This window comes from Electrophorus electricus, chromosome 11, assembly GCF_041902795.1.
Source record: "Electrophorus electricus isolate QZ-2024a chromosome 11, ASM4190279v1, whole genome shotgun sequence".
NCBI classification, from domain to species: Eukaryota; Metazoa; Chordata; class Actinopteri; order Gymnotiformes; family Gymnotidae; genus Electrophorus; species Electrophorus electricus.
Window position 1 is genome coordinate 21,117,501 of NC_137507.1, and position 24,421 is coordinate 21,141,921.

A 24,421-nucleotide genomic window follows, 5' to 3' on the forward strand; every position below is an offset into this window, starting at 1 on the left:
TGAAAGCATTGCATATTGCAGAATTGAATTGTTTGCCATGTTGTTGTATTACAAAGGCACTGAACTTTTGATGCCTTGTGCAATCCTAGAGTTACATATGGTCAAACACAGTCAATACTGCTGTTTACTGTTTGGGCAACACCAGTATTATGGTCATTGTTTTTGCATGTATCCATAAATATTGAGAAATGTGGCTGCAGGATAAAGAACTTTAACTGTGAATATGTATCACCTCGCTAACTTAGCTATGTGTTTCATTGTGATATGCAGTGGAAAAGAACATTTATGGCATTTAGCTGACGCTTTTATCCAAAGTCATTTACAATTATGACAGTTTGAGCAATTGAGCATTAAAGGCCTTGCTTGGGTAGCCAACAGTGGCAAATTGGTGGTGGGGCTTGAACTGGCAACCTTCTAATTACTAGTCAAGTACCTGAACCACTGAGCTGAACGTGAAATGAAAAGAATGTGAAAATACCAAAACTTTGAATATTTGCTAGACAGAGAACTAATGACAACTAATGAATTTTAGGAGTCCAAGCACCGTTGGTGCTGGAACACTATTGTATTTGTGAGGGTTCTTCTTCCCAGACCATTGTGCAGAATACGTGATTCTTGGTTAGTTGTCTGACAGTCTATGCCGATGACGCATTTTATTTAAACAAGAAACATCGGATTGCTGCATGATCTTCATCGCAGAGATTTGGCTGACCGAATGGGGAGTACTTTCGGTACATAACTTATAGCACAAGGCAGATCCAGCCTACATGTACATTTACAGCATTTGGCTGACGTTCTGATGGACTTACAAATTGCGCTGTCATTTACTCATAGAATGTATCCTAGACTGTACAGTAGGTTAGAGTTCAAGATAGCACTGAGCTAGAATACTGTTGAAATACAGGGAACAACGCTGATGCCTAGAAGTGCAAAACACATATAAGCTCTCTGAGAGTAACAAACAGCACTTGGTGATGAAATTAATTTAATCAATAAGGAGATTTGCTATAGTCTAAGAAGCTACTTAAGCTTGGAAAAGTGCATAAAAAGCTTTCTATGCTTTGTGCAATGATAGACTTGTCAAATATGTTAACCATATTACATGTCTTAGAATGCTGAAAATTGTTTTTGAGGTTTTGTGCTAGATTATTCCTTTGAGATGGTGCTGCTGTTTTTGCAGGTGTGGTATGTGAGTACATATGTGCAGTTCTGTGTGACATCCTTCACTGTCAGAGGGATCCACTAGCTCTGTGTCTGACGCTCCATCACTATGATATGAAACTTCTCTCAGCTGAGAATTCATCACATTATTTGTGTCTTACTGCCTTCATTCAATACTACTATAAATGGCTTCCTCATCCACTACAGGAGACACAGGTAAGGTTTCTCTGTATATTAATTACTTGCATAAATGCTAATGGCGCACAGCCATCTTCAAATGTCCTGGATAAAGGTTATGTTTGATATCGTCTGTATCCAGTATAAGTCAGTTTTTGGTTATGCATTTGTCAGCATGAGTTGTATCATTTTTGTAGTTCATTAACTTAAACTCTTGGACCTAACAAGTCCTGAAAAGCTCTTTTCATTGGTGCCAACATCTCTTTCAGTTCAGCCTCACACAGTGCACTGCTGCTCCACCTGCTTTGGGCTTTGATTCATTCTTGAAGGCGTGCTACAATGAAGGATCTCACAGCTTTCTCACTGACTCATTTAGGCAGGCCCTGGAGAATTCTTTATGTACTTTACACCTGTCCCAGTTCACCAGGGCTGTCAATCAGACTCTGCTTTACCTCAGATCCTTTGTGGATACCTTCAGCTCGGTAAGCTTTGTATAGTTTGACTTTGGATTTCAGGGTCTGAGCTCTTTAGTCCCTCTCACCCCACCAAAGTGTTAAATCTCATTCACCTATTTATATGCATATTACTCTCATTACTCTCTAGTTATGAGTCATTGCAGGGTAGTCTGTAATTAAATTAGTTGTTATTGAGGTATGCCACAAAGAATGCCAGTTTTATAGCAACAATCTTATCCTGTTGTTATTCAGCATTATTTCTAGTTCAGACCTCAGGCAATCAGACAGTCAGTGTTTTTGCTCCATTCTAGCTTCAAGACCAAATTACAGTGTTCATTGCTTGGTTCAGGAGTGTTTGTAGGCAGGAGAGAGCAAAGATGTGAATTGTCTGATGGTCCCTGAGGACTGATTTAGGGCACTGCCATACAGTATTGCATCTGTGATATCAAGGACTTTATTTAATGACCCACTGTAATACCAGCATATTTCCAGCACACAGTTTGCTTGCTTATTCAGATCGAATAAGCAAATAAATGATCAAATACCAAAATCCCAAGGTCATGAAAACACCAGTATGTATAGATACTGTCTGCTGAGTTGTACTATCAAGTCTACAAAAGTATGCATTTTGTCTAATTCCAAGTATTGTGATGTTTACAGTATTGTCATATGAAAGATTTTTTTCTGTTGCTGGTTGTTTTCTCCCATACAGTTAACCTGTTATGCATTTCTCATTTGTGCCGGTGTAGCTTCCCAAAGGCCAGGCAGTTGAGGTAGTAAGCTGTTTGCTGGAGGTGCTACATGCTCTGCTCCTCAAAGTCCAGAGCATGGCAGAGACTCAGCCCACACAGCCTGAGCCTCAGGAACAAGAAGAGCTTCATCTGGAGATGAACTCTATAGTTGACCAGGAATTCAACATAGAACAGGTATATAAAAGCCTCCGTCTGTTATAATCGTTCAGAGGGTTTGCACTACTTTTAGTGAGTGAATATGCAACTATACCATTTTAGCTTGAATTAAATGGTTCTTTACATTGCATACTATAAATGGTATTGATTCCCTGTTACATTGTAAGGGAATTCTGACAATAAAAAAATATGAATTGCAATGCAAAAATATTTCTCACATGTCTACTGAAAAGAAACTTTTAATTTCAATTCTCTGTTGTAACATTTATATCCTTTACTACAAAACAATTAGCAGGAATTCGCCTTTAAAGACTTAAATGCTGAATTTGTGTCAGAAGTGGAGAAGTGGATGTAATCCACCTTAAAAAGAAATGTGTTCCTACATTGTCTTTCATTGTGTGGTGCACTATTGACGTGTCAACTAAATGCTTAACACACCTTTGCGCTTCTTCATATGACCCCATCTTCACTGTATTTCTATCAAGAGTGAATGCGGAAACATGCCACATTGAAATGCATTTCATTGTCCAATTGTAGCCCTCAACCAGACTTAGGGTTTTGGTTTTCAAACAGTGTCAGAAGCTCCTGCATGAAATTGCCCGTGAATGTTAAAAAAGACTGATGCTGATCAAAGATCTGTTAGCATGCGTAAGACAAGCTGGCTGGAAGTGTTGCAGAGTCCAGGGAAGGTGTGGATGGTGTGGTTGACTTGGCACCTTCACAGCAGAAGCTGCATGTAGCGTTTTTCAAGATAAGACCAATGTTTGGTCTAGCTAGCTATCTTTGTGTCAGCTTGAGAAAATTAGTTCCCCTTCTAGGTTGTCTACAGAGTGTTATGTAGCTATATTGTTGGTCTACATGAAAGCGTGACACTACAGTCAATGAGTTATGTAGGGGCTGTGATACAACAGTGATTGCATTTCAGTGTGGAAATTCCCGCCAACACTTTATTGAAATGTAATAAAGAGAATTGTGTGTTTTAGAGCTGATTTTTGATTGTTTGAAAGCACAGCACAGTGAAATGCAATGTAGTGGTGCTGATTGTTTTTCAAGATGGAATACATTGAATACTGAATACATCAATTCATTAGTGATATTGTTCATTTAGTGGCTGGGGGGGGGGGGGTTAATAGTATTGACTATACATGCACTTTGTGACCAGAAAAAAAAACCTTGTTCAGGGACAGATGGATCACTTTTGGCCCTAATAACTGCTGCTACATATACCTAGTGATTCAACAAAAGTCCTTTAGTTTCTTGGTGGTGAAAGCAAACCATTCAGACATCAGTGCTTTGTGGAACTTCTCAAGGTTGATGGGTGAACTCTTTTACACTCTTTTACTCTTATGTTCAATAGGATAAATGTTTGGGGATTATGGTGGTTTTTGTTTAGCGAAGTCAAATTGTCAAAAGTCTTTCAGAGTCTTGCAGTACTCTTAAAATTGTTAAGATATTGGAGCGTGATCACAGAACCATAATGTTTTGTTGCAAATAGTCAACAGGGTCGCAATATACATGTTGATTGGGAAAAAAAAAAAAGACGCAAATTAACTGTCAAAGATTTGAGCCATTATACTCCAGTGCTGTCATATTTCAGAACTGCAACCCAAGGTGTTTAGTACTCAGAGACATAGCCAAGATAAGAAAGAAGTTGTGGGCCTTTCTTAAACAAGAGATTTACAGTGAAGGAAAACACAGCTCTCTGAACAGTGTCTGAGAGGTTGTGGTTGCTGCTGCACAAAATGTTGATCGTCATCAGATTAAGAAACTGACAGCAGACTCCATGAATGGAAGGCTTATGACTGTTATTGAGAAGAAGGGTGGCTATATTGGTCACTGGTATACTGGTGTATATATGTTGGTATATTGTTTTTCTTTTAAATTTCAGAAAGGGTTATTTGTAAATTGAGTTGTTTATTATTCTCACTTTAATAGATAAAAATAAGCAAGTGATATCCTCAAAAATACAGCTCACCTAATAATTGTGCACACAATACAAGTGTATTGCAAAGACTGAATATATTACAAATGTATTGTCCTGGAGGGAGTCGCATGGATTGAGACCTAGTATGCAGCATTCTGATGATAAGTTAGTGTTATCTTGCAAGTGGAAAATAACCGGAATCAGAGAAAAATACAAGAAAGAAATCTTCAAAAAGAAAAAGAAAATGAAAACCATTAAAAAAAAAATAAAGGTACCATCTTATAGGCTTTAAGAAGCTCAGTACATGCAAACTAAATGCTCCCTATATGATCAGCATATAAGAGTATTAACCATGCCTGATGTGTGTTTACCATCATGGTACTGCAGTTGGAACCAGGATTTACGAGACCCGAACCTGATGCATCTGAGCCCACTGCAAACATATTAGGCCATGTACTATGAACAAGAGTGATGCTCTTTATCTGATGAGATAATCCATACAGGCAAGAGTGATGCATTTTGTATAATGCAATTGGCCATTTTCAATTATACTGAAATGTTAATTGGCATCAGTGGAATAGCAATTTATCAATAATGTCTGAACCACCTGACATCTCCTTCATCCACCAAAGCAAATGCTTTGATTTGTTATCCCACAACTCTATTGTGTTCACAGGCCATTAGATTACACTTTTAACACATTCTTAGTAATCATTTCAGATGCAGAGCAAGTCTGGTAATGACGCTTCATGCACCCTTTTATGTAGTAACAAATGTTCTGGAGAGGAAAGCTTTATATTTTTCTGGTCAAAGAGTCTATATTGAATTGAGGGAAGTAGACTAAGTGAGCCATCATTCAAGCTAAATAAAAACAATTGTGTGTTCCTTTTGGTTTTATGCAGGCTTTGGTTGAGGTGTTCCAGTCAGTGTTCAAGCACCCGGTTCTGGAACAGTGGTTCCTGGCAGTGGAGCTGGGTCTGGTGCCACACCTCTCACTGGAGCCAGGGCGAGTGGAGCAACTCTGTGGCTGCCTGACAGAGGGTGTGCTCCTGCTGCTGCAGTCCTGTGCTAAGACCCTTGGAGAACTCCGTGTCCCGGAGCTAATCAGTCATTATATGTCAGCCACACAGCATACCCTGCTCAAAGAGATACAGCATATCAACAACAGGTACACCATAAGAATGGCTGCTGATGAGTGGTTGCTTACATAAGGCTTATATCCTATGTTCCAGCTGTGGTGAAAAAAGGGGAGCACTTAATTCACTGGACAAAAGTGGTGGGCAGGTTTTTAGAAGGGTTTTTGAAAGTTTCCCTTTCTGTGAGAACACCTAATGTCACTTGACAAGGGAACAAAGCTAAACATGGTTCAATAAAATGGCCTCCTGGAGACAACTATAGTAAAGAGTAGGCTTGATGGAAAACCATCATTAATATACAGTAGTGTTGAAACTTTAGATGCACTAGACAAAGTTAAAGTTGGTGGAAGAGAAAGGAACTAACCTTGGCATCAGGGTCCTGGGATAAAGGAACACATCAGCATGCTGGTGTGTTTGCACAGAAGGTGAAACAATGCCCTTATTCATTCTTTCCTAAATACTTGTCAGAGCAAAGATGGCAGCTTCTCTGGATGTTGATATGGCAAAATAAATTCTAGTTACATTGGCTTCCTAAAAAGCCTTATTGGTCTTATCCTAAAAAATGTCTCTGTAGACATTTCTTTATGATATTTGTTTTGATTGAAACTCTTAACTCTTAACTACTTAACCCAGTTACTGCACCGATGTAGCTGTTAACACTCCACTGTGATGCTGTTGATTTATTGTAGGGTGGGTGTCCTTAATCTCTTACCTTTTATCAATCACTGTCTCATCAGTTTGAGTGAAATTTATTAATCCTCTCACCACTGCCCAAGCTCATCGACCATCTGACCATGACTATTTTTTTTTTGTTTTGAAGAATGACTGAATCATCTGCATACTTAAAAATCTATCTCCTTGTACCAACTGACAGTCATTTGAATATAAAATAAAAGGGGGAATAAATCACAACCTTGTGGGGAGCCATTTAAAGAAACAAGACTGTCATAAGTTATTTATCTTGACTCTCTGGGTTCTATTTGTTTAAAAACAAACAAACAAACAAAAAAAAACCTTGACTCCTACCTACCAATCTAAAGTCCACCAGCCAATAAATGTGGCTGGATAGTATTAAATGCTGACAGTCAACAAACAGCATTCTTACCTGATAGTTTATTTTTGTTTTGGTTTGGGTTTTGTTTTGTTTTTTTGCCCTTCAAAATGTTCTTAGAAAAAAAAAAAGTAAAGTTACTGTGGCATCCTCCAGCCCCCTTCTTGTTCTATATGGAAAATGAAGTGTCTAAATATTGATATATTGCTAATTGTTTTTTTCATATATTTCTAGATATGTTGATATATTTCTAATATTTCTAGTTCTGTTTTTTATCTAACCAATTTCTTCTGCTTCATCATCATTAAACACATCAAGGCACATCTTCATCACATCAAGGCAACTGGTCAAAAACCACCAGGGTCCACACGGTGCATCACCTTTGCAAGTGGGATAATTGGGGATTGCTTCCATAGACTAGGTGTACACTGTAGAACTGCCTAAAAATATAATACAAAATTTCACTCAACTCTGTTACACAACAGCATAATAATTTACCCCGTTTTATCCTAGCCTAGATTCATAATTTTAGTCTGCCAGAGAATCCTGTCTAATCTTTTTACGTGAAAGAACCTTCTACTCTAAATGTTTTGTTCCTCAATCCTCCCTCTAAAATCATGCTCCTCAAATCTAAAAATAACCTCTTAAAATAATTTGCCAACTCACTATCAGTTTTCCCTATTCCAAATGTAATGCTTCTACCTCTTTTACCAATAAATCCTTCCCCCAACCATATTCAGACTCTACCGCTAATAAATTCCTGTTAACTGCCAGTGGGCCTGTGTTATGGAGAACATTGAGTGGCCCTCATTCACGATATAGCCAAGCCAAAAATGATAATAAAAATAACAAATATTGAGTTGCATAACTTTCCTTCAGTGCTCCCAAAATGCATTTTGTGATTTACTAAATTGTCATGAAATTAATTTGTCATGAAATGCAATGAAACCAAGACAAACTTGGCAAAGCCAATAGCCAGTCCTGAGCAAAAAATTACAAAAATATGACCCATGATTTCTTATAAATTAATGTGCATGAACAAGAGATACCAAAGGTAAAGAAAGGTCTGTGTGTATATATGTATGATAAGCTTTTGAGTCTGTTTCATAGAGGATCCAAGGCAAACATGCATGGATGTAGAAGACTTTTACAAGGGATCAGTACCACAGTACTGACCTTGTACTTCAAAAGTTATATAAAACATAATTAATCTGGCAAATTTTACTGCATACTTTAACTACACATAATAATACAGTTTATGAAAGTTTAATTTTTATGTTGTTGTTTCCCGCAAGACTTTTCGCGGTCATACTTTATTCGATCAGCTTACCACAAGACCAACCTCTGATATTACTGTTAACATTAAATAACCCAGAGGTTATTTAATCAAGGTACTGTAGTGTGGTAAACACTGAATTTGTATGTCATGTGTAAGAATTAACATTCTTATTGGCACTTTTAATTCTAACATCTAAAAATGTTTTTCTTAGGTGCTTAACAAAGGAGACCCCACCTGTCAAAGCCTTCCTGGCTCTGCATGAATACATGGAACCGTCCAGCGTGAAGACGTTATTGTCTGCCCTGTTACTGCTGCCCCAGAGCAGCCTTCTAGCTGAGAGTGACAAGCTAAGTGTATATGGCCAGGCCATACTGAAAGTCCTTACAAATGCCTCCGCTCACACTTCATCAAGAAACAGAAGCCCCCGTCTGACTCAGGCACATTTGCATAGTCTAGCTATTCTGTACATGTCCTGCCACAGTGTTCCACTGGAAGATTTTCTGCTGCAGGTGGGTGTAGGAGTGTGTGAAGCTGGAATGGATAAAAGCACAATTTTATAAACACTTAATTTCAGAGCACTGCTGCTTTTACCTACTACTGTAAAGTCAGTATCACGCAGTATCACGCTTTTTTCAAATTTCTGATTTGAAGGCATTTCAAGTAGGATGCATGTTTGTGCTTTTTTCAGTTTTACTCAAAAAATGTAATTTATTTAATAATTAAATTGAATAATTTAATATATGCAGGTGCTACGTAGAGAGCCAGACAGTGCTAAACTCACCCCTACTGATGTCTTACTCTGCTGCCTCAAGCAGAATTCTCGTTTTGACCTGGCAGCTGTGCTGGTGCAGAATTGCTCCACGCACTGCCTGAGCTTTGAGCTCTGGTGCCTAGAACAAACCAGCTTCATAGAGATCGCTGCTCAGAACAGTAGCTTTCTCTTCTTGCTGACCAACTACCTAGAACAAGCTGCCACTGAAGATCCCTGCCGGCCTAAAAACGGTCAGTACTGGCACTAAAAAACAAAGACATTAACGGAACCCAGGTTTGAATGTTGTATTTGAATTGTCAGACTTGTGGTTATAAAATCTTTTCAGTTCAAAAAGCAGTCCTGCAGATGTTCACCCAGTCTTTGCTGCCTGAGTTATCGAGCGCTGTGCTACACCCAGAGGCTGGCATGTCTCTGAACCAGCATGTGGAGGTCCTTTCAAGGCTTATCGGTCTGGGAGATATGACTCCTGAGCTGAACCAGCTGATAAATGACTTACCTGCAGTTCTTCATAAACCAGAAATTTATGAAAGGTAAACCGTTTTGAAGTAGTAAAATGCACTAATATTTCAAGCTTGTTTAGGCACATTTGCACTGAAACTTGTATACACACTGCTAAAAAAAACAAACAAAAAAAAAACCTAAGGGAACACTTAATCATCGCATGACAGTGATGCACTCAAACTTCAGGGATCTCTGTCCAGTTAAGAAGCATCAGCGATTGTGAATTATTTTCTCCAGCTTTGGTACAAATGAAAGTGACACCAGGTGCACTAAAGAGAACAGCAGGACATTTACATTTACGGCATTTAGCTGGCACTTTTATCCAAAGCGACTTACAATTATGACTGAGTATAACTTGAGCAATTGAGGGTTAAGGGCCTGACTCAGGGACCCAACAGTGGCTACTTGGCAGTGGTGGAGCTTGAACCAGCAACCATCCGATTATAAGTCAAGTACCTTAACCACTGAGCTACCACTGCCCCAAAAAGGGAATGGTTTTGCAGGTGATGACCACAGACAATTACTTATCCTTCCTGACAGGTTCTTCTGTACAGTACTGTGCTTTTGTATTTTGTGTTGTAGTTCTTGTCACTACTGGTAGCATGAGACAGACCCTGCAGCCCATTGAGGTTACACAGGTAGTCCAGCTCCTCAAGGATGGCACATCCATATGTGCCATCACAAGAAGGTTTGCTGTGTCTCCAAGAATAGTCTCAAGGAGCTATCAGGACATGGGGCCTTTACACAAGGAGAGCTGGACAGGGCTGTTGAAGGGCTGGTATCTGCTCTTTTGTGCAAGAAGGAAGCTGTGGAGCACTGTCAGTGCTCTACAAAATGACTTCAAGCAGGCTATTGGTGTGCATGTTTCTGACTCTGAAGTGGAATGAGGGCTGAATGTTATGCTGCGTGCAGCATCATCCAGCATGACCAGTTTGGCGGTGGGTCAGTGATGGTCTGGATCCCAAATGCTGTTGCATACCAGGATAAAATTCTGTCTGACCTTACGCTGGTTCATAGGTTCCTGGGTTCATGCCTTAGTCCTGAATTCAACTGAGAACCTCTGAGTTCTGTTTATGTGCATTCCTGCACTGCCAAGTAGCACCACAGACTGTCCAGGAGCTCATTGATGCCTTGATACAGGTCTGGGAGGAGATAAATCAGGACACCATTTGCTCATCAGGGGTATGCCCAGATATTGGTGCATACAAACGCATGGGGGCCATACACACTACCGAATCGTGTTATGAGTAAAAATATATGCAAATTGGATCAGCTTGTGATCTCTTTTGATTTCCATTGACAGTTATATTATTTTGTTTTTAATGAAGAATACGATTTGTATCCGTAAAGATTTTCAACTTGAGTCCGATATGTGATTTAAGTGTTTTGAGCAGGGTATACATGTTTCTCTGGAGATCTTGTGTACTGCACTGTTTTATCTTTGTCTCCATATAAATGATGATGCATTTTACTGTTTTTTTTTTTTTGTTTGTTTTTTTGTTTTTTTTTTTTGTTTTTTTTGTTTGTTTGTTTTTTTGTTTTTTTTTAACATACCCTCAAAAGTACTTTGTACCAATGGATTCTAAATGTCCATTGCATTATACTGTATAAACAGGGAGAAAATTAGAAGAAAATTATACTTTTAAAATGAGCAAGTGGTACTATTGATAATATATCATTAAAGATTGCAGTCTGTTTCAGCTTATATTGTGTTGGACTCAGTGTTTCGAAATCTGAGTCTGTCATTAAGGAAGTTGTTTTTCAAATGACCGTAGTGAAACATTTAATTCATGCTGTCTTCTCAAAGCAGTAATTTAGCTAAAATGGCACTTTTTGTATTTTTACTTCATTAATATTGACCAATCATTGAAGCCCTAAATTTAGTGCAAGATCTCTCTCAGATCCCAATGACGTAAACAGAGGCTTTTAGTCTGCACTTTTAATGGAAAAAATGAGACAGTTTGATTTATAGTAAAGTGGTTTTTGTTCAGGTGGCAGCTAGCAGACTCCATTACGGAGAAGCTGGCCAATACACAGGAGCTGCTGCACTGGAAAAAATCTTTGCTTACTGCTACCCTCCGCTGCTTGTCGACAACTTACAAAGAGCAAAAGAAGCCACAAGTTACAACAGAGAAAGCTATGCTACAGAGACTAAAAACCTTGTTGGTGTGTACAACTATTTTATGTTTCCGTGTGTGTTCCATGTTTTTCAGGCATCTATTACAGCAAATGTTACAGTAACACTGCTAAACTGTTCTTTTTGTGAACTTCAGACCCTTACCTCAGTAATTAGCTAAAGGTTTCTCCCTCTTTTTATATATATATATATATATATATATATGTGTGTGTGTGTGTGTGTGTGTGTGTGTGTGTGTGTGTGTGTGTGTGTGTGTGTGTGTGTGTGTGTCTGTCTGTCTGTCTGTCTGTCTGTCTGTCTGTCTGTCTGTCTGTCTGTCTGTCTGTCTGTCTTACAATACCTGTCAGACATGCTTGTTTTTGGGCCAGTCTTTGTTCTTCAAAACTCCCAAATTTATTTAGTCATGACCTGCAGTTTCTCCACCAAAGTTGCAAAGATTTCTTAAGATGGAATACCTTTATTTGGTCATATACATGTGTACAGTACAATTAAATGTTTCTATTCGTATATCTCAGAAAACATTGAGTTGGGGTCAGAGTGCAGCTTATGTTAATATGTAGCTTATGTAGGTCTTTATTCTTACAGATTTCTCCAGAGGATATTGAACAGTCAGACTGGAATTCATTTGTCAAGTCTGGTCTAAAGTGAGTGATGTTTTGTTTTGGGTTTTTTTTGTTTGTTTGTTTGTTTGTTTGTTTTGTTTTTTAAATCACTTTTTTAAAATGTTTATAACCTGCATAAAGGTTTTGCTAAAATATAATATTTTATAATATGCCTCTTGCTATGTCGTTACTCTGTCATCTCTGGCTCCTCAGGTATCGCTACCAAGATGGAATGTTTCTTGATGCCCTGAACTCATTGTTGGAGCTGATGTACACAAATGTAAAAGCTGCTCAGGGGCTAATACCCCTAGTAACCATTAACATGATGGCCACTAGTCACTCGCTCTTCCTGCCCACAATGCTGGCCTCCCAAGATGAAGCAGACGGTAGTTCTGAATCTAAGGGTACAAATTTCTGCAGTGAGCTTTTAAGTCCACTGAGTCATAAACATTTTTACCCATTCAAATAAAAAATGTCTCAAAACAGACATTTCTAATGAGTAACCTCCATTTTTCTTCTCTTTTTCAGGGGGACTGGTATCTCTCCTACTTACCTTGGTGAAAAAATGCCCTGAAATCTGTAGCAGCCATCATTTTATTGTTCTTCTTGGTGCATATGAAGCTACGCTTAGTAACACGGGTAAATAAACTCTGTAAGAGTTTAATATAGTAATGTGCAAGTAAGTAGCAACTTTGTGTTGGATCTTAAGTTGGATCACCTAGGCTGGTTTGTGGTTTGGGGGAAGTGGTAAATGCTCACATACAATTTCAAAACAAACTGAAGGTGCATAGGTTATTTATACAGATGATGTACAGGTTGTTTAAAGAAATACATAATTGCAGATTTTATGTAATTTGCATTTTCCATGTGACACAGTGAATATCATTTACTGAGTGAGAATCAATGATACACCTTGTATTTAAACTGTACCTCTCTTTATGCAAGTGTGTATATATAAAATATTCTCCACACGCCCTCCGGGCGGTCTTTTTTTTCCTTCAAACATGGGTCCTCTACCAGAGCCTGCATACTATGTGCACAATTAGGCAAGTTGTATGATGCCGGTCAGGTCGGCAGCCGTCATGATTGCTCCGACCATACTTTTGTACTTTCTTGAAATTCTCGCCACCTTTCTTTTTACTATGACGTGCATCTCTTATGACAGAAATACTCTCGTTTCCATCCGGTTATGAAATACTCACCTTAAGCCGGTTCTAATCTCGGACTTGTGTTGGCGGAGTGAGATCCTCAGGGAGAACAGAGGATGTGATGCGAGGAAACGGCCTCAAGGAAAGTGACCCGGCATCAGGAACAGGCTGAGGGCGCGGGCACATCATGCTCCCTTACCTAGCAAGCATCCTGCTAGCCAATGCCCAGTCTCTGGATAACAAGCTCAATGACCTCTGGGCCAGGACAAAGATCCAGAAGGGCTTTCAGGGCTGCAATCTCCTCTGCCTCACCGAGTCATGGCTGAACCCAGCAGTACCAAGCCATACCATCCAGCCGGCGGAGTTCTTCTCAGTACACCGTGTGGATAGAATGGTAGAATCTGGGAAGTCAAAAGGCGGTGGGGTGTGCATGATGGTAAACAATGGCTAGTGTAATGACACTAATGTTGTTACTCTTGCCCGCTCTTGCTCACCCAACCTGGAGCTGCTTGCCTTCATGTTTCGTTATTTTTACCTTCCTCATGATTTCACTTCGATCATCATCAATACCCTGTACATTCTACGTCAGGCTAACACAGGCATTGCACCGTGCGAACTCCGTGAGGCTCTCACACAGGTTCAGTTACATCACCGGGATGCTGCACTTATTGTGGTTGGGGATTTTAACAGCGCTAACTTCAAACGTACAGTGCCCAACTTTTATTAGCACATAACCTATGCAGAACAGCATCAGGGACAGAGCATCCTCCTTCTTAAATCCTGCACTTGTATACTTGTGCTGTTGGTCTGATGTTGGCCTCTAGAGTTGTCGTCTACAGCCTAACCGAGTTCTCGATGAAGGCTCTTAGAGGCCTTTTGATGATAGAGCCTCAAGCATTCCAGGATCCACATGTGGGTTATTGAATCATAGGCTTTCTTGTCATCAATCCAGGCGGTGCACAGGTTGGTCTGTCAGGTCTTACAGTCTTGAATGACCGTTTTATCCAAAAGTAACTGAGGCTTGGCTCCTCTCTGGTGTTCTTGCCAATGTCTTTTGGAGTCCTGCTCATGTTTAAGTCATAAGCTTTCTCAAGTTGGCTACAATGATGCCTAACAGGAGCATCCATATTGTCCAGATGCAGAATATTATTGGCCAGTAGTTTGATGGAACTACTCCCCTGAAGGGTTCCTTCAGGATCAGGACTGTCTGGCCTTCAGTTAACCTTTCTGGGTGGGTTCTATCCATTAGCAGCTGTTTAATTTGTGCTGTCAGGTATCCATGGAGTGCAGATTGCTTTTTCAGACAGTAGGAGTGGACCATGTCAGAGCCTGGAGCTGTCCAGCTCTTCATATTTGAGATCTTTTCTTGGACCTCTACTAAAATGACGTTTTCTTTTAAGGGAGGTTGCTGTAGTCTACTCTCAGGTTCAGCAACCACTGGACGTTGTTGGTGTGTGATGTCTCTGTCTCCCATATTCTTTGGCAGTATTGTTCAGTCTCCAGCATTGGTGGGTCAGTCCTTATGCTGTTACCCTTTGGATGGCTTGTAGAAGAACATATACTGTATATTCTCCAGGTTTGTACTTGTGTACGTCTTCAGCCTGGCTGCCAGGGCAGTTAGTCTTTGCTTGACAGTCTCCACGGCCTCACAGCTTGTTGTATTTCTCAGGTACCTTCACTACACCTTTCTGCAGTTCTGATAGCTGGCTAACTTCTCTCTGTGTTGCCCTTATCTTGGCCTCCATCCACTTCCCTTACTGAGGATGCTGCTTCTTGATGCTTTTCATCTTGTAGTCAACTATCACTGTTCCTGTGGCGTATTTCAGCTGTAATGCTGAAATAACACATTTTCCAGCAGTACTCCACTTGCTGTTAGTTGTCCACTTGCTGTTAGTAGTCTGCAATTACTAGTGCCCATCTTGGCCATGATCTTCAATCACAGGTCAGCAACTCTGTTGTTGAGTTTGATGCATGGGTTCCTTAGGTTTTGGTTCCAAATTTCATGGGAAATGGTAAGTTCATTACAAATCAGACATGCAAGCAATAAAAGCAAAAACCCAGCAGATAAGAGCATACACATGTTGCCAGACAGCAGTGCTCTCTTTGCAGTAGAGAGACTTTTGCTCATTGAAGAACTTTATTAAAATGGGAGAAGGAGATCTCCAAATTCTTAATAAAAACCTGAGGGGAACCATCTTCAGCTGGGTTTTTTTGTTTGTTTGTTTGTTTTTGATGGGAGGAAGTGGATGGTTACTTTTAGCTCAGACATGGAATATTCTTCATCTGTCATTAATAGATGTTTAATGAGGAGAGAATTTTTCCAATCTCTGAGTTAGTGCCTATAGTGATCTATAAAGATCGTAATAATGTTCCATGAGTGCATTATTTATCTCTACAGAACACCTTACTGAGTTTATTGCTTTAATTTTATGACTATTTTGGGCAGTCTTAATACCTTGTGTGCATCCTCTCCGAGTTCATCATGCTATTTTGATATGATAATAGCTCTTTTTGATAGAATACACTCAATACACATCAATTTCGATTCCACATTGATTCCTTCTAAATCTTCTGCATGTCCACAGATCAGAAACTTCTGCTGCTGATGAAAGAATATGAAAATCGTGATGTTGGTATAGCAGATGTTCAGTAAGTAACCAATTTTGTCTTGCTCTATAGGGGCATTTTGCCATGTTGTACAGTGTATGTACATTCAAATGTTTGCTATTGTATTATGCATAAGGTTATATTTTTCCTCATGTGTGCATGTATTTTCAGGTGCATGCTATGGGGTGCTACAGCAGTGGAGTACCATAAAGCACGGAAGAGCCTAGGTCCATCATTGTGGCAACAACCTACCTCTGAGCAGCTTTTGGCCCAGCTGGCTACAGATAGGATGCTGAAAACTGTGGCACTCTTCCCACTACACCGCCACCTTTTCTCCCAGGTACTTGACTGTCCAACACAAACACTTTTACACTAATTCCACACACAATAATACTTAAGTCAGTGTCTTAAGACACCCATACACAGTTGCCATAATCCACAGTAACCTTCACTGCAAATCCTTGTCCTCTACTGTTACACCCAGGTATAGTTATGTATAGTTGTGGATAGTTGTGGGTATTGTTTAAAGTTTCTGATACCATTACCCTTATTTATATTATTTTCTGAAACACTGAAATGCATTTTTTTTAAAGCAAAAAACAACAAAACAATTGCATTCTGGGTTTAAATACATTTTCTGAAATGCAAAAACAAATAAGTAAATAAATAATTTCAAATTACTTTTAAAAAGGTGTCCATGATAGTTTTCACATGACCTTTTTTTCACTTGTATGTCAAGATTTGTGCAAAACATCGGTTTCTGAACAGAAAAGCTGTTAAACATTATTTTGACAGCTGGTGTAGTGATGCTAAGTGATTGTTGATCACAAATAAATTGTAGATGGTACACTTGTTATATGAATGGCAAACACAAGAGAGTTTGGTTTACACACATGAAAAATATAAAGCAGGTGAAAAGTCATTTCAGTTGCTACTTTCCCTAACCTTTACAGTGCACTCAGTGATCCTCAGCATTTGTGCAAAAGCAGAGTTTTCGAAGAGTAGCTAGATTTCTCACAACACAGAGCAGTTTATTAATTCCCCAGTATAGAAAAGATGATTCCCTAACATATTTGTACATTCATTTGTTTGAAATACAACTGTATGTTATTTAACTTACTCCAGTCCATTTACTATAATACTTACTGCATTTTTCCAAAAATGTTAAATTCAACTTCTCTGCCAAAAAACATGAATTGTTCCAGTGTGATTTCTCTTCAAGAATCTCACAATGAAAATATACTTTGTCAGCTAAGCTTCTGTGAAATAGCAGCAGCAGGACTGCGTGACCTCCTGAGTCATGCACAAGTACCCTGCTGTGTGAACCGCCGTTGTCCGAAGCATGATAGTATTGACTGTTCATACTCTGGCTACGCTCCACGTCTGCTTTTAAGTAAATGCATTGTTCTGTCGTCTTCAGAAGAACCTGCCCAACCTTATTGCTATAGTTACTACTGGATTCTGGGAGCTTATTTGTAGCCTCTCCATCACTTGCTAATGATTCAAGAACATATAAAGAAGCCATAAGTGACCTTTTTTTGTATTATCCTCCCACCCTTCTTTGGTAGACGTAATACAGCATCACCCTGCTTTAATGTTGTTTTGGCATGCACCCACATTTTTGTTGTTAGCGAGCCTAGTATTTAGCTACTGAAACAGAGGTAAGATTGATGGATATTTTGCACATATTTTGCGCACAGTGCAGTGTAGGAATATCGTGAATATAGTTATATGGTTTAAAAGAAGCTTCAATGCAAAATTTGTATTGATGATTTTTAGTAATCAAGTTCCTCCAGTTTCTTGAGGTGTGTGTGTTTTGTTTTAATTTTGATATCGAGCCCTATGTTCTTTGTATTTTGGTATAGCTAGTTACATTTCTCTACATAAATAACATTTTTGTACGGTAACTTGTTGTTTAGCTAAGTATGTTTTTAAGGGTTGCTTGCTCAACACAGATTAAGCAGAATCTTCAAAGCTGCCACTTTATTGATTGAGATGTTCCATTATGGGGAAGATGGTTAAATATAATTGGTTGAAGGGAATGCGCGTACATCAACTCCCTTGGTGCTAAGGAACAGATGCTGTAGAAAGGCAGTTAGGTGGGTGATAGGTGTCATGCTGGTAAGCCATATTTGGTCATATATTAAGACTGAATTAACTAATTGATTATTTGTAAAGTCCCAGGTTTAAAATGATACTGACCAGTGGCAACTGTTTGTATTCCATATTTCCAGACAAAAAATTCTTTACTTTATTGATTGAAAAGTTGGCCACTAGCCCCAAATTTGGTGTTTTCACACTAAGTCCATTTTCTTAGTCTGTATCCGACTGAAATTTAAACCTTTAGTTCCTTTTCTTTTTTTCCCCCATACCAGGAAACATTTGCTGAGGTGCATGTGAATGGCTTAGCAATAAAGACATTGTTGCAAAAGTATTGCTTTGTAATATGAACCTATACAGATCTTAGGTCATCTGTACAGATTTGTGAACATTTGGGTAAGGTGCCAGTAGATTTCACCCAGCATAAGCAGATTTAGTGTAATGCCTCAATATGTAAGAAGTCTTTCCTAGAAAACAGGTGAGATTTGAGACATTCTTCACATACCACCAACTCCAGCACATATCCATCACAACTAATCTGATGTAAGGAAGGAGTTTGATCACTGATGGACCACTTCTTGATTTTTACAAATTAATTATAAGACCATATAAGTCACATTTCAGTATATTCTACAAAGGTGACTAATATATATTTTTTTTATTCTACTACAATTATGCTACATCCCTTCAATCACCACTTTGACTATTTTTGACTAAGACTATGAAGTACTCTTACTTAAATTGAGAATATTTCAACCATTATTTTAATCCAAACCATTATTCTTATGATAAACCTTAATACCCAAAAAATGATTTATTAGCTGTACTACTCAAGTTGTTTTTGTATGTTTTAAGGAGGCTGAAGAATTGATATTCACAGAGGAGAGAGAGGGCTTTCCAGATCAATTGTGTCCTTATGACCCTTGCTTCCTCCTTCCTCTGTTCAGCTTTATCCTCCGCCCAGGTAAACCCCAACTCCATGTATACATGCGTGTCTTTTTCTGTAGTATTGCTATCCGTAATTTAGAATGGTGCTAATCAATAAAGTATTACTTTAATTATAGTACTGTACCCGATTCCTGGAGTTCTGCAACGATGTCCAGTTACCAGAAAAATTTGTTTCTAGATTAACATAATGGTATCTGAATAGTTGTAATGGCTTCATCTCTTGCTTGTTAGAAGAAATAGTATTGCCCCTCCTGTCCTTCAAAAAAGTGCCTTTAAGGGCTGGACACCATGTTTTAATAACTCATTTTCTGGTCCCAGCTATTGTTCTGTATTTCAAGGCAATACTACTTGACATGGAATTTAAGGCAAAATTAATTATTCTAAAAATTAATAATAGTGTTCATCATGCACAGTCTTGGAGCATCGTACCATTGGATAATACCTCTATGTATGTATAGTGGTTAGAGTCTTTCAACGTTTGCTTGGTGAGTTATGTAGCTCAGAAATTACATGCTAGCAGTGAAGTTGAATGCAATTCATAGTCTCTAAACACTGGTCACTGTTATGCTAACCCTGAGTACGTTACTTGCAAAAAACAGACAACAGACAAATGGGGAGAGAAAAACTGAAACTATTTGAAACGTAGAAAGTTTTTTTTTGTTTTTTTGTTTTTTTTAATGAGATATTTTTCTTTCTTTTATTCAGAGTCTGTTGTCGACTGTCAAAAGTTTGTGTCCAGTCATGCTTTAGGTGTCACTGTAGTGGCCCTTAGTAGCTATGATCACAACATGAGGGCTGCAGCCTACCATATACTTGGCTCCTTCTACCAGCATCTGGAGGCTTCCTGCTTCAGAGAAAAGAAACAGGTACTCATACCAGCACAACTTTTAGTCCCTACTGTTGTTATTAAAACTCGCACAGTTGAATTACAAGCAAGCTATTTTGTCTCCAGTTGCTGTACCTGTTGGAAACTGTCAGGAATGGGGTTCACAAAAGCAATATCAGGGTCTCATTTATGCATGCCACCTATATCACCAAAATGGTTCAGCAGATTCTAAGACCTGGTAAGTGCTGTTTTGATTTATTTAACTTGTATTTGTTTTTGTGTTTTTTTACCTCTGTGACTGGGAGGTAATGACATGTCACATTATTGATAAGATAAATTTGTTTATTGTCAAAATGGTTTCACCTACAGAGGAGCACATGTACCTGGTGATAAATAGGTTTCTTTTGAGAACCCAGTATGTGGATCTCAGGAGGGTTCCTGAATTCTTCAAACTGTTCTATAGCTTTGATTTAGAGGTAATGTATCATTTTCTCTTTTTTGATATACCACTGTTTACAGCCAGCAATTTTTTGACTTTGAAACTGTTTGGCTCTCTCAGCACAAACTAGAGCGAGAGTGGGTGCTGAAGGTGTTGGAAGAGGGTATGAGAGATCGGCTGTCCTATGAATTATGTGAACAGCAAAGCATCTACCACACACTCCTTGGCTTCTGCAGCAGCCCTCTCGTTGATCAGCATGTGCAGGTATAGTGTGTCCATTACACACCAAGTTGGGTTTTAAAAGGGGAGATTAAATTATTCACTTTTTTTGGAAGTCACAATCAAATACTATAACACATTGTATGTATTAATGACAAACATGTATATCAGAAACAGCTGATAGTGACTAGCCAATCTGTTGTTAGGTAGAGGACTGATCTGAACAGTGCATGATCAACTTGCAACAGTTCAACACCCACAGTCATATTAGCCATGTTAATGGAGTGTTGGAAAGTCAGCAATGGTGATGAATGGATTATGTAATGGTTGACTATTAAGGCCTGCCATGAGATGGAGTGCAGTATGCAACTGTAAATTTATAAAATGCACCGCTAAGAGAAAATGGCTTTTGAATGGTTTTAACTAGATGTTTTTAAATGGTGTGTGATTAATTTGTCATTGTATATACATTAGCACTTGGCATGCTCAAGTTTCAGTTTATATTCTTAAATGGTTAATTATGGGTTTTCTTTTTAGGGCAAGCAGTTTTTCTGTGTAGTGCAATTGTCTGGGAAGTATTTCCTATGGAAAATAATCATGCCATTAATGTCTTCATTCCCAGATTCAGATTATCGATGTACTTAGGAAGACTGCACTTGTCACCAACGCATCTTGTGGCCTCACCCATGCTCATGGAGTCTTAACATGGACAGTACAGATTATAGAAAAGAAGTGAGTATTAAAAAAAAAAAACCTGTATGTACAACTGTTGAAATGATATAATTTCCCTGTGATGTTCTGCACCTTAACAAACATTTCTTTCATCTTTAGTGTGACCAGATGTTTTATTTAAAAAAGACAAAATGTCATCTAATCAGTCACATGTTTTCAGTAGTTGTGTTGATGGCAGACTGCTCAACGCAGTGATAGGACTGCTCAGTGCTCTGTGGTTCACCAACATGGGCCAAAAGGAGAGCAAGATGCAGTGGAGCAGTTCAGCAGAGAAGCAACAACATAGTTTGGGCAAATGGCTACCTCTGCCAATCATCAATGACTTCCTGACTGCCCTACTCTCAGTCATTAGGCATCTAAGGTAACCAATCACTAAAATGGTTTTCGATTTGAAGCAAGAAATTTAAGATTTTAACCAGCTATGGATTTGTGGCTCACGTTTAAAAAAAACAAATACAATTATTTCTGAGGTACAAGTGTAAAAATTTAAGGACAGAAAGAAATTGTTGTAAAATGTAATCAAAAATAAAATATAAGCATTAAAGTGTTAAGATGATTGTGGTAATATCATTAGAAATGAAAAAGTAAAAAGACAATTTATCAGGCTTAGATATCAAGCTTATAAAATACCTGACAATGAAAAAAGGATTACATATTTATATACATATAAACTGGGTGAAATCTTTATAGCAATTGAAGGGTTAACCATGCAGAAATCGCCAAGGCCAGATGGGATCTTGTCCTTCCACACTGAAGATTTTCATTTAATTAGTTTGGATAATTAAAAAAAACCTAGCTTAAAGTCCAAGCAAAGTTCTCCAAGTTCTTTCCCAGTCCACAACCATTACACCATAATTATCGGTTCAAAACATTATCACTTGCAAAATTCTATTATGGTAATTAACTATTTATAGAAAATCTCACCTTTTAATGGAGTGAAACATTTTTTTCTAATCTATTCCAATCAGGAATGGAGTGAAAGCACATGAAATGCTGTGCTTTCTGAAGATTCTGGCATCTGTGCTGAGGCATCGTGGCACAATTGAGCATGATCCGAGGGATGCCAGATGTCTAGCAATGCACCCCCAGGAGCTCTCCTGTTCTGCAGTACTCACCTTGCTTCAGTGCTGGGGAACACTGTCCCAGGATACCACTTTACTTTGTGTACTTCAAAACCTAGCCAACAAACACAACATTAAAGCACTGCTTGGTAGGTATTAAGCAGGAATGTTTTGTTTCTAAAATTTATGTTTAAAAAAATTCAAGGCATTCGCCATTCCTTTTTTAAAAAATACTTTATTTTACATTTTATTCACTTTGCTGTCCTGTGATTGATTAATAAGTGATAAGTTGTAGATGTAGATATGATATAGATGTATAGGTGTAGATACATTATTGTTTTTAAATGAACCGTAAACAACCAAGTTGTTTTCTCAGGTAATGTTAAAGAGAAAGTGAAAGGGAATGTTTCTTCAGAGTTCCCTCAATCCTGTATGGAGAAACTCAGTGCGATGGCAGATGAAGATAAAGAGAAACATGAGCAGTGTTTGGTGGAATGCAAACCCCTCCTCACAAGTGTTCTCACACACTGGGAACCATGGCCTCTCCTACCCAACAGCCCTGGCCTTAAACCTAAGCCTTCAGCTCTGACTCCACCCAACAGCCCTGACCTTCATAGTGGAGACATGCCTGACTGCACCAATCTTATCAATGCAACTGCACACATACTCCTCAAATGGGTCTTAAAAGCATTGTCTGAGCAATCATATGATAATAGCACCTATGAAACTCTGAAATGGTTTCAACAAGTTATAGTGCCCCATAAAGTGATTGCAAAGTCTTTGCTAAATGATGAAGATATGAGAAGTGACCTCTTAGCACTGTACCACCAGACTTGTGAATACAGAATGCAGAAGCACTGCAACTCCAAATTAGAGACACTTCAGCTTTTTACCACAATTATGGTGCACTTGCTTGAGGAAGAAGGAACTTCTAATGTTCTTCACACAACTGTTTTAAAAGCATGTTTGCACCCAACTAATGATGAGGGTGCCAAAAAAGGTAAGACACACACAAGTATTTTAAATGGTTAAGTGGTACAGGTTACTTTATTCTCCAGTGTAATTTTGTTCTATCTGTTCTGCTCAGAGGCCAGGTTGAAGTTATTATCCTTGTACATCCATGAGCTCTTGAGCAGAGCAAAAGTGCCTCAGATGTTCCTGACCCATGCCCGACTAGTAACAAGACACAGAAAAAAGACACAGAAAAAATCCAGAGCACCTATTATGCAGATTTGTGAAGATGTTCTTTCGACAGTGGACATGACCATGTAATCATGAATCAAAAATCTTTTGAAGACCTTATTTTACATTTTACTTTGGAAGAACCCATTTTAACAAAGAAAATTATAAATGTGATGTTCAACATGCATGTCAATGTTGTTGTATAATAATGCATAGCCAGAGGATAATCACATGTAGACTGATTGATTTTTTTTCTTTTCTTCAATGTTAAAAAAAGTACTGTCCCTATTACGATGTTCGTGTCTTTGTGTGACCTACAAGAACCTATTGTGTGTGTATGTGGGTGTGGGATAAAAAATGTCATGGTACTACTCCAGTAATGTTAAGGTACAAAATGAATGACTTCTTTAAAGAATTGTTCAGCTCTAGCAATTTAAATAGTATTTTTAAAGCACCTCTCAGAACTGTATTATAACACATACTCGCAGTTGGCAACCAGGTGACAGTGGTACTTCTTGTCAGTGGCACTACCCCCCCCCCCCCCCTGTTTTCCAAACAATTTTATTAACCTGTGATTTAATTATTAATTCAAATTGTTATTTTATTTCAGTCCTACCATCCAAATAAGCTTTCCATTATTCACATGTATTTCAGTTAGCTACCATGATTGAAACAATGAAAATCTCAATTATATATAGACTTCACAATGGAAAGGAAGGATTCCAAGATGTCTTTCAGTAAGCTTTAGGTCACATCCTTAAGAGATATATGATCACTTCTGGCTAAAAGGAAATAATTGCAGAATTTAAAATGTCAGTTTGAAGAAAATAAGTGTCATCCATGGGTGGAGAGTGATAGTTGAGGAAGTATAAGGCATTTCCTTGAAAAGTAATAGAGTAAGTGCTCAATAAATAGCTTCTACTCTGTAGAAGATATTAGTATTCAGTTAACAAGTATTGATTACAGAGGTTTTATAATTCAGGCCCTACTAAAGACAAAAATTTCACAGACCAAGCTTCTCAATGTCAGACTTCACAGATTTTAGAAGGCATTCTA

At 38.5% G+C, this 24,421-nt stretch overlaps 1 protein-coding gene across 7 annotated transcripts in view; it reads left to right on the top strand.

Annotated features, from left to right (window-relative positions):
* The window catches only part of urb1 (URB1 ribosome biogenesis homolog), a 52,504-nt gene extending 28,851 nt beyond the window's left edge, over window positions 1-23,653 (top strand). For 3 of the 7 annotated variants that reach the window (XM_027025917.3, XM_027025919.3, XM_081723663.1), the window contains 23 exons: window positions 1,181-1,377; window positions 1,608-1,820; window positions 2,543-2,719; window positions 5,528-5,793; window positions 8,303-8,600; window positions 8,838-9,093; window positions 9,189-9,393; window positions 11,356-11,530; window positions 12,087-12,145; window positions 12,317-12,507; window positions 12,632-12,742; window positions 15,837-15,900; window positions 16,030-16,198; window positions 18,814-18,922; window positions 19,612-19,772; window positions 19,859-19,970; window positions 20,102-20,208; window positions 20,292-20,435; window positions 21,013-21,122; window positions 21,283-21,483; window positions 22,091-22,332; window positions 22,560-23,183; window positions 23,271-23,653. In XM_027025917.3, coding sequence (XP_026881718.2) covers window positions 1,181-1,377; window positions 1,608-1,820; window positions 2,543-2,719; window positions 5,528-5,793; window positions 8,303-8,600; window positions 8,838-9,093; window positions 9,189-9,393; window positions 11,356-11,530; window positions 12,087-12,145; window positions 12,317-12,507; window positions 12,632-12,742; window positions 15,837-15,900; window positions 16,030-16,198; window positions 18,814-18,922; window positions 19,612-19,772; window positions 19,859-19,970; window positions 20,102-20,208; window positions 20,292-20,435; window positions 21,013-21,122; window positions 21,283-21,483; window positions 22,091-22,332; window positions 22,560-23,183; window positions 23,271-23,455 — 4,376 coding nt within the window. In that variant the 3' untranslated portion in view covers window positions 23,456-23,653. The remainder of the gene's footprint in view (window positions 1-1,180; window positions 1,378-1,607; window positions 1,821-2,542; window positions 2,720-5,527; window positions 5,794-8,302; window positions 8,601-8,837; window positions 9,094-9,188; window positions 9,394-11,355; window positions 11,531-12,086; window positions 12,146-12,316; window positions 12,508-12,631; window positions 12,743-15,836; window positions 15,901-16,029; window positions 16,199-18,813; window positions 18,923-19,611; window positions 19,773-19,858; window positions 19,971-20,101; window positions 20,209-20,291; window positions 20,436-21,012; window positions 21,123-21,282; window positions 21,484-22,090; window positions 22,333-22,559; window positions 23,184-23,270) is intronic. The other 4 variants (XM_027025920.3, XM_027025918.3, XM_035528305.2 and 1 more) reach the window with 4 other exon arrangements.
* The last annotated feature ends 768 nt before the right edge of the window (window positions 23,654-24,421 follow it).